General features: G+C 35.7%; 1 protein-coding gene across 1 annotated transcript in view; it reads left to right on the top strand.

Annotated features, from left to right (window-relative positions):
• Positions 1 to 10,076: 10,076 nt before the first annotated feature.
• The window catches only part of CDRT1 (CMT1A duplicated region transcript 1), a 122,642-nt gene continuing 117,391 nt past the window's right edge, over positions 10,077 to 15,327 (top strand). Inside the window, exon 1 of the mRNA XM_044672094.1 lies at positions 10,077 to 10,581. Within this exon, the coding sequence (XP_044528029.1) occupies positions 10,077 to 10,581 (505 nt within the window). The remainder of the gene's footprint in view (positions 10,582 to 15,327) is intronic.

Below are 15,327 nucleotides of genomic sequence, written 5' to 3'. Positions count from 1 at the left end.
AGGTGCTCTTAATGGTTACTAAATATATAATGATTTTTATCTATAAGAGTCAGCACTTGCTAAAAATGCATTGAAAATATTTTATGGCATTAGGTGTTATGCCTAAGATATTATTCCAGAGCCTGGAAGGGACTACAAAAGTTTCATATCAACAAAAATCCTCCCTATTGCATCATTGATAGAGAATTTGTTACCTTGCAAGGTAGCCCATTTGGTTACTGGACAGCTTTGATTGCAATAAAGTTATTCCTTACATTGATCCAAAATTCTACCTCCCAGCTAACAAAGGTAGAAACTTATGGACTGTATAGAGAAGGAAAAATTCTTCCACAAGACAGCCTTTCAGACCTCTGGAAAAATTATAGTCAAGTCTGCTTTCTCTGAGACACTCTATCAAAACTGAAAAAGCAAAACCTTCTTTTAACATCCAGAACTGCATAAATGGCCATCCAGGAGACTATGGGTATACTGATAAGGAGGCCCTTCAGAGGGATCTTAGCCTGTCCAAGTCACAGTAAAGGACAAAACCACCCTCTAAGAGTTGGTGTCCAAGGAGATGGAAATAAGACAGAGGCACACCGGCAGTGGAAGTCCTAGGGCTCTCCAGATGTCCTGAAGGACAGAATTTCTTATACATAGACACAAGCCAGAGGACAAATTTAACCCTGGATGGGTAACAGTGAAGAAAGGAGATAGAAATAGGGCAGTGTATTCATGAAAATTCTAGGAAATTGAGGTGGACAATAGAGATAGGGATTGAGGTAGAAAGTAGTCTTATTAGTTCCTACACAAGCTTTCTTCCTCAGGCCAGAAGAGAGCCAAGGGTGCAAAGACTAAGCCGCTTTATCTAGAATTATATCTGGACAGTGACAGTAGCATCCAGACTGCATCAGAGAGGACTTTCATCCAAGAATGTTGGATTGGGCAGAGTGTGGTACCAGCAGAGTCCTAAGTCAGAAACTGAGACTTTACTTACCAACTTCATTTAATCTACTAATTTTTTGTTTGTACTATGTATTTATTTCAAGTCTTTAATAAAAATAATATATCATGTCCAAGTGCAGAGCCTAGTGGTATGATATAATAAATTTCCTACCAGGTTGACATCAATTCATTAACTGATACTCTTTGTACAATTCAATCAGTTATGTATTCACCTAACATTTTTAAAATAACATTCACCCTACACTTCTCAATCTTGTTTCCCAGAATTAATTTTGTTGACTTTTTCTTCTCTCTTGTGTATTCCTTTTTACATGGGATATTCAAGGTAGTTGAATTAACTTAGTATTCAAGAAGCAATAGTGATCACTTATAGCTATCTTAGGACCTTCTCCATTTGTCCTCCTTACTATTATGTTTTATTCAAACCACAGATTAAATATATATATATACACACACACACACACACACACACACACACACACACACACACACACACATATATATATATATATATATATTTGGGGGGATAATTTTAATTTAGAATATTTTTCCATGGTTACAAGATTCATGCTCTTTTCTTCCCCTAACCCCTCCCACCTCCCATAGCTAATGCGCAATTCCACTGGGTTTTACATGTGTAAGGATCAAGACCTATTTCCATATTATTGATATTAAATATATTTTAAAAGAAAGAAAAGGGTGGCTAAAATATGAAAGCTAGCAATGTCAGTTTTTGAGAGTCAGCACAACTGATCAGTAAATTGAGAAAGTCTGAAAGCATGTACAATGTGTAACACCTGAGGGCCTCCCCCTTCACAAAGGATTACATTGGGGCTGTCTTCTTGTATTTATTCATTCGAGTCCTGTTTCATTTTTATAATTTTGTTACATTTACTTTGATTTTTCTGTGTGCCATTCTTTCCATTTACATTTTTATAGTTTTTATATAGTTTTTTTGGCTCTGCTTGCTTCATTCTGCTCATATAGATCTTTGTGCTTCTTTATTTTATCACACATTACATTACATTCATGTAACACAGTTTAGCTATTTCCCAATTGTTTCCCAATTGTTCCCAATATCTACTTTGTTTCTAATTCTTTATCACAAAAAGTGCTGCTGTAATTATTTTGGAGTATATGAGTACTTTCTTTATCAATGGCTTCTATGAGATTTAAGCTCAGTAATGGAGTTTCTGGTTCAAAAGGTATGGGAATTTTTAGTCACTTTAGTTGCATAATTCCAGATTGCTTTCCACAATAGTTGAATCATTTCATACTGCCACTAACAATATATTAGTGTACCTCTTTTTCCACAACTTCTTCAACATTAATTAAATTAAATTTAAAAATTAAAAACAAAAAATAAAATGAAGTTTTGGATGCAGCAGTTCGTTTTTTTCTTCTGAGTTTATGTTTTTGCCCTTCTCTGTTACCAGCAAGATATTTCATGTTTTCCTCTGTTTTTTATTGTTTCTTGATTTCCAATGAAATCATTAGTTTCTAGATGGTCAATTCTGATTTTTCAGACCTGGTTTTCCTTTGTCAGTTTTGGTTCTCCTTTTTCAATTGACCCATTTCTTCTTATATCACTTTCCTGTCTCCGTTCATCACTTTCATTTCTCTTTCCCACTTTTCCTCTGTCTCTTAACTGTTTTTTGAAGTCTTTTTTTGAGCTCTTCTAGACTCTGTGTCCAATCCCTATTTTTCTTTTGGACTTTGGGTGTGCTTCCTTTGCTTTCTCTGTCCCCTTCTGTGTCTGTACCTTGATATTTGTCCCCATTAAAATTCTTTAGACTAAGGTGCTTTTTTTGTTGTTTGCCCGTTTTTTCTATCTAATTATAGGCAGGCTCTGTTTTCTGGGAAATTGGAGTACCCTCTTAAACTTCAGTCCTTCCTTGATGCTATTTTCAGCTTATTTTCTGGGTTGTTAGTAGTTTAACAGATGAGGGCTAAGAGCTCTGAGGGCTCCTCTCCTTGATGATTCAATTGACCTTGAGATGCTGATAGCTTAAAGACTTTCCTCAGGCTTGGGTGTTAGCTTTTTTTTTTTGAAACATTTATTGACATTCATTTTTAACATGGTTACATGCTTCATGCCCCTACTTTCCCCTTCACCCCCCGCTCTCCCCCACCCATGGCCAACACACATTTCCACTGGTTGTAACATGTGTCCTTGTTCAGGGCCTATTTCCAAATTGTTGTTAGTCGCATTGGTGTGGTAGTTTTGAGTCCACATCCCCAATCATGTTCGCCTCAACCCATGCATTCAAGTAATTGTTTATCTTCTATGTTTCCTCTCCTGCAGTTCTTCCTCTGAATGTGGGTAGCATTCTTTACCATAAATCCCTTAGAGCTGTCTTGTGTCATTGCATTGCTACTGGTATAGAAGTCCATTACATTCGATTTTACCATAGTATATCAGTCTCTGTGTACAACGTTCTTCTGGCTCTACTCTTTTTGCTCTGCATCAGTTCCTGGAGGTCTTTCCAATTCACATGGAATTCCTCCAGTTTATTATTCCTTTTAGCACAGTTTGTTCAGCCATTCCCCAATTGAAGGACATACCATCCTTTTCCAGTTCTATGCCACCACAAAAAGTGCAGCTATAAATATTTTCGTACAAGCCTATTTATCTATCATCTCTTTGGGGTACAAACCCAACAATGGTATGGCTGGATCAAAGGGCAGGCATTCTTTTTTAGCCCTTTGAGCATAGTTCCATATTGCCAGCCAGAATGGTTGGATCAGTTCACAACTCCAACAGCAATGCATTAATGTCCCAATTTTGCCACATCCCCTCCAGCATTCATTACTCTCCCCTTCTTTCATTTTAGCCAATCTGCTAGGTGTGAGGTGATACCTCAGAGTTGTTTTGATTTGCATTTCTCTAATTATTAGAGATTTAGAACACTTTCTCATGTGCTTATTGATACTTTTGATTTCTTTACCTGAAAATTGCCTATTCATGTCTCTTGCCCATTTATCAATTGGGGAATGGCTGATTTTTTTATACAATTGATTTAACTCCTTGTATATTTGAGTAATTATACCCCTGTCAGAGTTTTTTGTTATAAAGATTTTTTCCCAATTTGTTGTTTCCCTTCTGATTTTGACTACATTGTTTTTGTTTGTACAAAAGCTTTTTAGCTTAATATAATCAAAACCATTTAATTTACATTTTGTAATTTTCTCTAACTCTTGCTTGGTTTTAAAATCTTTCCTTTCCCAGAGATCTGACAGGTATACTATTTTGTGTTCACTTATTTATAGTTTCCCTCTTTATATTCAAGTCATTCACCCATTCTGAATTTATCTTGGTGTAGGGTGTGAGATGTTGATCTAAACCTAATCTCTCCCATATTGTTTTCCAAATTTCCCAGCAGTTATTGTCAAATAGTGGATTCATGTCCCAAAAGTTGGGCTCTTTGGGTTTATCATACACTGTCTTGCTGATGTCATTTACCCCAAGTCTATTCCACTTATCCTCCCTTCTATCTAGCCAGTACCATATTGTTTTGATGACTGCTGCTTAATAGTATAGTTTAATATCTGGTACTGCTAGGCCCCCTTCCTTCACATTTTTTTTTCATTATTTCCCTTGATATTCTTGATCTTCTGTTATTCCAAATGAAATTTGTTATAGTTTTTCCTAATTCAGTAAAGAAGTTTTTTGGTAATTTGATAGGTATGGCGCTAAATAGGTAAATTAATTTGGGTAGAATGTTCATTTTTATTTTGTTAGCTTGTCCTACCCATGAACAATCAATGGCTTTCCAATCGTTGAGCTCCAGTTTTATTTGTTTGGAAAGTGTTTTGTAGTTGTTTTCGTATAATAGCTGTGTTTGTTTTGGTAGATAGATTCCCAAGTATTTTATATTGTCTAGGGTGATTTTAAATGGTGTTTCTCTTTCTACCTCTTGCTGCTCTAATGTGTTGGAAATGTATAGAAATGCTGATGCTTTATGTGCATTTATTTTGTATCCTGCAACTTTGCTAAAGTTGTTGATTATTTCTACCAGCCTCTTAGTTGATTCTCTAGGATTTTTTAAGTAGACAATCATATCATCTGCAAAGAGTGATAGCTTAGTCTCCTCCTTGCCTATTTTGATACCTTCAATTTCTTTTTCTTCTCTAATTGCAACTGCTAGTGTTTCTAGTACAATGTTAAATAATAGAGGTGATAATGGGCATCCTTGTTTTACTCCTGATCTTATTGGGAAGGCTTCTAATTTATCCCCATTGCATATGATGTTTGTTGATGGTTTTAGGTATATACTGTTTATTATTTTTAGGAAAGGCCCTTCTATTCCTATACTTTTCAGTGTTTTCAATAGGAATGGATGCTGCATTTTGTCAAAGGCTTTTTCAGCATCTATTGAGATGTGATTTTTGTTTGTTAGACTGTTGATATGGTCAGTTATATGGATGGTTTTCCTAATGATGAACCATCCTTGCATTCCTCGTATAAATCCCACCTGATCATGGTGGGATCTTCTTAATTACTTGCTGGAGTTTCTTTGCTAGTATTCTATTTAAGATTTTTGCATCTATGTTTATTAGGGAGATTGGTCTATAGTTTTCTTTCTCTGTTTTTGGTCTACCTGGCTTTGGGATCAGTACCATGTTTGTGTCATAAAAGGAATTTGGTAGGACTCCTTCTTTGCTTATCATATCAAATAATTTGTATAGTATTGGGATTAGTTGCTCTTTGAATGTCTGATAGAATTCACTTATGAATCCATCAGGTCCTGGTGATTTTTTTTTAGGGAGTTCTTTGATGGTTTGTTCAATTTCTATTTCTGATATGGGATTATTTAGGTATTCTATTTCTTTTGCTGTTAATCTAGGCAATTTATATTTTTGTAAATATTCATCCATATCTCCTAAATTGTTATATTTGTTGCCATATAATTGGGTGAAATATTTCTTAATGATTGCCTTAATTTCCTCTTCATTAGAGGTGAGGTCTCTCTTTTCATCTCTAATACTGTCAATTTGGTTTTCTTCTTTCCTTTTTCTTATTAGATTGACCAGTACTTTGTCTATTTTATCTGTTTTTTCAAAATACCAGCTTCTAGTCTTATTTATTAATTCAATAATCCTTTTACTTTCAATTTTATTAATTTCTCCCTTAATTTTTAATATTTCTAATTTAGTTTTCATCTGGGGATTTTTAATTTGCTCGCTTTCTAATTTTTTGAGTTGCATGTCCAATTCATTAATCTCTGCCCTCCTTAACTTGTTAATATATACACTCAAGGATATAAATTTCCCCCTGAGTACTGCCTTGGCTGCATCCCACAGAGTTTGGTAGGATGTCTCATCATTGTCATTCTCTTCAATAAAATTGTTGATTGTTTCTATGGTTTCTTCTTTGACAAATTGGTTTTGGAGAATCATGTTGTTTAATTTCCAATTGGTTTTTGATTTGCCTGTCCAGGTGTCCTTACTAATTATTATTTTTATTGTATTATCATCTGAGAAGGTTACATTTATTATATCTGCTCTTTTGTATTTGTTTGCAATGATTCTATGCCCTATTACATGGTCAATCTTTGTGAATGTACCATGTGCAGCTGAAAAGAAGGTGTATTCCTTTTTGTCCCTATTCATTTTTCTCCACATATCAATTAAATCTAATTTTTCTAGGACTTCATTCACCTCTCTTACCTCTTTCTTATTTATTTTTTGGTTTGATTTATCTAGATGTGAAAGAGGAATATTTAGATCTCCCACTATCTATTTGCTATCTATTTCCTTCTTGAGCTCTTCCAGTTTCTCCTTTATGAATTTGGATGCTATACCACTTGGTGCATATATATTGAGCAGTGTTATTTCCTCATTGTTTATACTGCCTTTAATTAGGATGTAATGTCCTTCCCTGTCTTTTTTAATCATATCTATTTTTACTTTGGCTCTGTCAGAAATCATAATAGCCAATCCTGCCTTCTTTTTCTCATTTGATGCCCAAAAGATTTTGCTCAAGCCCTTAACCTTAAACTTGTGTGTGTCTACCCACCTCATATGTGTTTTTTATAGACAACATATGCTAGGATTTTGGTTTCTGATCCACTCTGCTATTTGCTTCCATTTTATGACAGAATTCATCCCATTGACATTCAGAGTTATAATTATCAGTTGTGCCTTCACTGACATTTTTGTATCCTCCCCTAGACCCACCCCTTCTTCTTACAGTATTTTCTTTTAAACCAGTGGTTTGCTTTGAGCTGGTATCCCTTATCCCTTCCCTTGATTGACTTCCCTTTCTGCCCCCTCCCTTGTTATTCCCCTCTTTTTGTTTTTTAAAGGCCTAATGAATTCCTTCCCCCTTCTTCTCCCCTCCCTTTTTTGACCTCCCCACTCCCCTGCTCCCTTTGGTTTATCCCTTCTGACTTTCTCAGTAGGGTTAGATAGAGTTTTTTATCCCAATGGATAATAAAGCTACTCTTCCCTCTCCAGGTTAATTACACTGAGAGTAAGGTTTGATTATTACCTCTTAATGCTCTCTTCCTCTCCTTCTTATAATAGTATTTATCTCCTCCCCTTCCCATGCTCTCTTTGTGTGTAATAGAATATCTTATTTTTCTTTTTTACTCAGATTTTCCTTGGTGTCCCCAACTATTCCCCCCCCCCTTTTTCCCACCCCCATGTCATCTTAGACCATTTAGTATCCTGTCCTCTCCCTATGAATTATTCTTCTGGTTGCTTTCACTCTTGTGCGTTGGCCTTGGCGCTGTGCGTGGTGTGGGGAGGGGGAGGTGGAGGGGCTTCTTCCTCTCACGTTTTAGTGAGAGCTGTTTCACCCCTTTATAGCGTGGAAATGCCCCGATTCCACGTACCTTCAATGCTGCGCCCTGTTGTGGGGTTCCTTCGTTCGTCTGGATTCGTTTATGTCCCCTTGAGGAGTCCTGTATGCTTCGGTTAGGAGAGATTGAGCAGCTGCTCCTTACTCTGCCATCATCTTAACTGGAAGTCTTGGGTGTTAGCTTTTGAACTCACCCTGAACTTGTCAGGCATTAATCAAATTCTAGCCCCAGGCTTAGGCTCAATATTTTGGTTTCACTGTGTACTCAGTTCAATCAGGCACATCTGATTGCCCTGTTCTGGAACTCCACTCTTAGTTTTGGGCAAAAAGATCTGGGGGCAGGTTCCTCCTGAGAATGGTGTCTTCACCCCAAAGTGTGAACTATGTCCTCATCCCAAACCCAGATTGGGATTCCTGGCTTCACTCTGGGTCCACAAGGATCAGCCCCCTTCAACCCAGATTGCCCTAGGCTGGGATTCTGGACTTCTCCACAGTTTGAAATTTCTAGGAGTGTGAGTTTTCTTGGACCAGTATTTGCCCAGGCAGGATCTCAGTGTCTGCATGTTAAGTTTGGAACCTGATGCAGCAGATGTGGGGTGAAGGAGGGGGGTTATGGTTTGCTCTTGCCTTGCTCTTCACTCCCTGCTATAACCTCCTGCTAGCTTTGCTCCCATCTCACTTCAGTTGTCCAGATGGTCTCTGACTACCTTTTGGGTTTTTATTTTTCTAAAGGTTGTTTAATTCTCTCTCCTTGTTGGTTCTTCCATTCCTATATTTGTTTTGTGGCAATATTTTATTCTCCATTGGAGGGAATTTTCGTGGAGCCTCTATCTTGGCTCCACCCACATCCAAAACTACTTCTTTTTTTTTTTTTTTTTAAACTCTTGCCTTCCGTCTTGGAGTCAATACTGTGTATTGGCTCCAAGGCAGAAGAATGGTAAGGGCTAGGCAATGGGGGTCAAGTGACTTGCCCAGAGTCACACAACTGGGAAGTGTCTGAGGCCAGATTTGAACCTAGGACCTCCCATCTCTAGGTCTGGCTCTCAATCCACTGAGCTACCCAGCTGCCCCAACACATCTAAAACTTCTATGAAAAATATGAATTAGTCTCAAGCCCAAAAGAATTATTGGAGGAGCTCAAAAAAGATTGTAAAAACCAAATAAGAGAGGTGGAAGAAAAATTGGGAAAAGAAATGAGTGATGCAGGAGAATCATAAAAAGAAGAGTTGACATGGTAGGGGAAATATGAAAATACGTATTGCCTGAAGCACTGTTATAACCTATAACAAACCATTTACCATGGGGTGGGGGGTGAGGGAGAAAATCTGAATTGCAAAATGTCAGAAAGGGTTTGTAGTGAAAAATTGTTTTTACATTTAATTGAAAAAATAAAGGGTGATTGACAGTGTCAAAATCTACAAGAAGGTCAAGAAGGGTGAGGATTGAGAAAAAGATATTAGAGGAGGCAGCTATGTGGCTCAGTAGTTTGAGAGCCAGGCCTAGAGACAGGAGATCCTGGGTTCAAATATGGCCTCAGACACTTTCTAGCTGTGTGACCCTGGGCAAGTCACTTAACCCCCATTGCCTAGCCCTTACCACTCTTCTGTCTTAGAACCTATACACAGTATTGATTCTAAGGTGGAAAGTAAGGGTTTTTAAAAAGGATATTAGATTTGGTGATTAAGTTGTTATTAATAACTTTTGAGAGCAATTTTGGTTGAGTGATGAAGCTAGAAGTAGATTGTAGGGAGTTAAGGAGAGGAAAGATGTGGAAGCACTTATAACAGATAGCCTTCTCCAGGAGTTTAGTCACAAAAGACTAATAGCAAGGTCTCTTGCAACATAGGTACTGACTTCTAAAACCAAATTCTTCTAGCAGGGGAACAAATGTGTGTGTGTGTGTGTGTGTGTGTGTGTGTGTGTGTGTGTGTGTGTGTGTGTGTGTGTGTGTTTGACCACATTCAAGAATAGATGCATGCATCTTATTTCCCTTATGCCAAAGGTCGACAAGTTCAATATTTCCTGCCTATAACATAAAATACAGCAGCAAAAGTAGTTTAGTACTAGTTCTAGGAGATTTACGGTAAAGCTATATCTCCTAGGAGTTCAATACAATAGAGGCTTCTAAAGGCAGTGCCGGAACAGAGCGATGTGGCTTCTAACTCGCCTGGTCTGACTTTCACCTCTCATTAATCTGATTATTTCTCTGGGATGAATTTATAATGGAAAAGAGTCTATTGGAGCATTCATCAAAGGTGTCCTACTGAGTTTGTCATGTAGTATCTCTGAACCCAAAAGAATAAAATGAAAGTACCCGCTTCAGGTCATGGAAAACGTGGAATTCAAGCTTGAATATGCTCCAGATCTACGATGTCAGCAGAAAAATCAGGTAGTTCCAGTGTGCCAAAAATGTGAAACTTGTGTTTTAGCTTGGAAAATTTTCTCCACCAAGGAGTGGTTTTGGAGGATTAGTGGCAAGTCTCGGCAGCAGTTTCTTGTAAGGATTCTGAAGCAGCTGAAAAGTTTGGATTTACTGTATTATTTCCAGAGACTACTCAGTACATCTCTTGCAAAGGATTTCACCTATTTTAGGTCACGGGCCATTATCAACCAGCAAGGTGATCATAATGGGACATGCTCTGGAATAAAGAGAGTGGATGAAAAGAAGAAAGATATGATGTTGGACACTCTGCGATGGTTTGCAAATTCTTCCCATCGTATGAAAGTCAATTACATCCTGCTACTTCTACAAATGTGCGACTGCCAATTATTATTCTTGGCTGCCAGCGTGGTCCATATCCTCTTTTTGAGAGAGCAAAGGATAAGTGGAGGTAATTATGGCATGGAAAAGCTCAGGGGTTGGCAAATAGTGTTAAAAGGACATCTTTTTGAAAAATGTGTCCCAGTATAAAGGAGGACTTTTCAGGAACACGGTATTCTTTCTGTACCCGTCCACCTGACCTTTGATCCTATTTGGGCAAAGAGAAAAGAGCTGGGATTATTACCACCCTTATTCACCTTTTTCTTGAAGAAACAGGAATAGTTTCCCTTTTGCCCAATTGCTACAAACCATTGTTACTGCAGTAAGCTCTTATGCATTCTCTTTCCATCTGCACAACAGACATATGAAGGAGAAGATGCAAATTTCACATATTTGGAGACAGAAACAGAAACTTAGAGAGAATTTTAATTTCTCAGATTCACATAAAGTTAGAACTAGATATGAAACCTGGTGACCAGCACTCTTAACATATTGCATATCCCAGGGATTCAAAAGACAAATTCAAAAATTACAGTGTCTATCATGACAGGATCTGGGTATTCGAAAACAAAAATGAAACAATCTTTGCACCCAAGAACTTATATTTATTTTAGCAGATAAATCTGAACACATATCATGTAAATGTAAGATAATAATATAAGCTTATTATGGCACTTTTCTCACAACAGCCTTTGAAAATGGGTAGTGTAAACATTATTTCCATTTTATTATTGACAAATTGAGGCTTCATAAGGTGAAATGACCTGCCCAAGTACACAAAGCTAGTTTCACTTATGCCATATTAATAATGTTAAAACCTACTTTGCTAAAGTATTTATTAAACTATTATTGTTTTACTTAATAAAACAAAACCAGTTATTTTAAGGAATATTAAAACCATTCATAGGATCCTAGATTTAGAGGCTGAAGAGAACTAAAGGCCATTGAGTCCAACTCCCTCATTTATAAATTAGGAAACCAAAGCTGAAAAAGATTAAGTGACTCATGCAAGGGGAGAGCTATTAAATTCTTTAGCAGGATTTGATTGAAGCCCAGTGTGATTTTGTGTCCAGCCTCGATTTGACTCCTTGGATAGGTCACTTCTCTTAGCCTTAGTTTCTTCATCAGTAAAAAGGTGATGATTTTAAAGAAAGTGCTTTGTAACCCTAAAGGTATTATGTAAATGTGATTTTCCTAAAATTTTATTTTTTAAATTAATGAACATTCATTTTCTCTCTGTTCTCCATTAAAAAGGAAAAAGAAAGCTTTTAACATATATGCTAGTCAAGCAAAACTGATCCTCATATTTGCCATGTAAAGTATATTTTGCATTTTGAATTTATCAACTCTCTGCCAGGAGGTGGGTAGCATTCTTCATTATCAATCTTCTAGAATCATTGTTGGTAATTGCAGTAATCAAAATTTTTAAGTCCCTCAAAAGTTGTTTTTATAAATGTTATATAAATTCTTTCCCTGGTTCTGCTCGCTTTGCTCTATATTAGTTTATTCTTATTTTTTGATCTCTTTGGAAAATAGGCCTATGTGTTAAAATTGTATCTTGCGTTTTTTGGTCTCCTTGATTGCCTCCCTCTCTTCTAGTCAATATGATAAATTTATAAAGTAGCTAGAATAAAGGCACAATAGCAGGAAATAAGATTGTGAAGGGAACCTAGAATTCATGTACAAGCCATCCAGAAGATCAATGTACAAATTATACCATATATTAACCATCAAATAATATGTGCTGAATCTATGTATTGCTGTAAAAGTTTTTGATCTTATGTCAATCTCAGATAAGTTCTAAATTAGCAGAATATCAAAAGGTACTGATAATCTTGAGATAATATGGATGAATTAACTTTAACAACTTTGAGATTATTTGGTTATGTTAAGGAATTAACCTAAAGTGATACAGATAACACCACCCCCCCCCCAAAAAAAAAAACCCTATACAAATAAGACCTCAAACTCTTGCCACTCCTTCCAAACCTAACATTCTTCCATTTTCATTAAGTTCATACTGTCTACTTCTTCCAACTCTAATCCCTACATGTGAATAATGTGCCTATCTCCATTCCCATCCTCTTTCCCCAGCTGCCTTCCTTCATTCATTAATACATCCCTTGTTCCCATGCCTTTTTACTCCTTTTGCCACTTGTTTTTGTATCCTCTTTGCCTTATTAAAGTATAGATTGCAGCCTCCTGGGCATTTCCAATGAATACCAAAAGAACCAATTGTGCCTACTCCTATTTCATAATTTCATTAATTATCGATTCAGCCTAATAGTGATATAGTTGTGTCAGTGTTCCAAAATGTTTTCCAGAATGGCTAGATCAGTTTTTACCTATACTAACAATGAACTAATGTGCCCATTCTTCTACAGTCCTTTCAACATCTGTTACTTTCCCTTTTTTGCCAACTTCTTGATTTGAGGAATAGAACCTCAGAATTGCTTTAACTTGCATTTCTTTGATTATTATTGATTGAGAGTATTTTGTCATTTTGCTATTGTTGGCTTGGATTTCATCCTTTGAAAACTGCTTATTCATACATATCCTTTGGTCATTTATCTATTGGGTTCTTATTCTTATAAAATTGAATTAGTTTTATTTTTCTTAGAAATGAGATGTTTATCAGAATCTTGCTGCAAAAGATTTTTCCCAGTTAATGTAGCCACATTCAATCTTCCCTTTCTTTTTTAAAACCTTAATTGTATTTTAAAAAAATTAACAGATGCTACTTTTTCTATCCCCAATTCAACCCCTCCAACTGAGAAAGAAAGACAAAATCAATTTTATAAATATGGATAATCAAGCTAAACAAATTCCTTTATTGGCCTGGTCCAAAAAAGTCTTAATCTGCGTCCTGATTCTTTTGCCTCAGTCTTTAGCTCTCTGGAATCTTCTAGGTGTTGACCAGTTCCTAAGTCTTTCAAAGATGTTCTTCTTCATAATGTTGTTGTGTAATTGTTCTAAATCTATTCACTTCATTTTGCATCAATTCATGTACATCTTCCCAGGTTTCTCTGAAACCATCCTCTTAATAATTTCTTATGGCACAATAGTGCTGTGCTATATAGTATATAAACTATTATATATTACATATACTATAGAATAGAAACTATTATATAGTATAATATATAAACATAACTTGTCCAGCCATTCCTCAATCGATGGCTACACAAATGAATTGTTATAAATATTTTTTTTACAAATGGGTCTTGTCCCTCTATCTCTGATCTCTTTGGGGTATAGGCTTTGCTGTGATATAGCTGGGGCAAAAATTATGAACAGTTTAATAACTTTTTTGTTTGTAGTTCCAAATTGCTTTACAGAATGGATGAACTAGATGTATTCCGGCAAAAGTTTTTTCTTCTTTTATTGAAACAATTGTACATTTTTGTTGTTTTTGTCATTAATATGATACATTATGCTTGTAGTTTTTCTTATAATTGAACCAGCTTTGCATTTCTGATATAAATCCAGCCTGGTCATAGTTAATGATCTTTGTGATATATCCCTGTAGAATCCTGCTAATACTAGTGGTAGTAGTCCAGGTTTTCTTCCTCTGTTTTGACTCTGCTTGGTTTTGAAAGACATTTATATCCTAGAAGGAATTTGGTAAGACTCTTCTTTTACTTTTTTTTTTTTCTTGCCCAGTGTAAATGTAGTTTTCAAATTAGCTGTTTTAAAACTATTTGGTAAAATTCAATTTTAAATCCACCTGGTCTTGATATAGTTTTCTTTAGGAGTTCAACTTCATTTCTTAAGGCAGGGTCATTTATGTATTCTATTTCCTGTTCCATTAATTTGAAGAATTTATATCTTTGTAAATATTAATCAATTTCATTTAGATCATCAATCCTATTGGCATATAATTGGGCAAAATAGCTCTTAATAATGGCTTTTACTTTTCTGTTAGTTGTAAATTCACTTTTTTTCATTTTTGAATCTCATGATTTGGTTTTCTTTTTAAAAATCAAATTAGCTAATGACATCTATTTTTTCAAAAAACCCAGTTCCTAACTTTGTTTATTGTTAAACAATTTTTTTTGCTTTCAATTTTATTAATATCTCCTTTGATTTCTAAGATTTCCAAGTTTTATATAGTGGGGTTTAATTTGTTGGGATTTTTACTTTTTAAACATTGCATGTTCAGTTCACTGATCTGCTCTTTTCTCTTTTATTGATGAAAAGGTATGAAGATAAAAAAATTCCCATAATTACTGCTTTAGGTGGATCCTCAAAATTTTGTGGCATTTTCTTTATTATCATTATCTTTACTGAAATTATTGTTTCAATACTTCATTCTTTAATATACCCATTCTTTGGAATTGTTTAGTATCCAATTAATTTTTTTTAAATATTTTTAAACCCTTAACTTCTGTGTATTAGTTCCTTGGTGGAAGAGTGGTAAGGGTAGGCAATGGGGGTCAAGTGACTTGCCCAGGGTCACACAGCTGGGAAGTGTCTGAGGCCAGATTTGAACCTAGGACCTCCCATCTCTAGGCCTGGCTCTCAATCCACTGAGCTACCCAGCTGCCCCTATCTAATTAATTTTAATCTATGTTTCAAAGATCCTTTACTGAATAAATTTTTTACTGCACTATTATTGGTTAAAAGACATTTAATATTTCTCCTTTTTCCACCATTTATTTGTGAGGTTTCAACACCCTAATACTTGATCAGTTTTTGTCCAAGTGTTTAGCAAAATAGGTACATTCCTTCTTATTCCCATTCAGTATTTTCCATATGTCTATCATATCTAAATTTTCTTAAGTTCTATTTCTAGCCTTTATTTTTGTTTTGGTTGGAT

The sequence above is a fragment of the Gracilinanus agilis genome, chromosome 4 (genome assembly GCF_016433145.1).
Source record: "Gracilinanus agilis isolate LMUSP501 chromosome 4, AgileGrace, whole genome shotgun sequence".
NCBI lineage: Eukaryota > Metazoa > Chordata > Mammalia > Didelphimorphia > Didelphidae > Gracilinanus > Gracilinanus agilis.
This window is presented reverse-complemented; position numbering and strand designations above follow the sequence as displayed.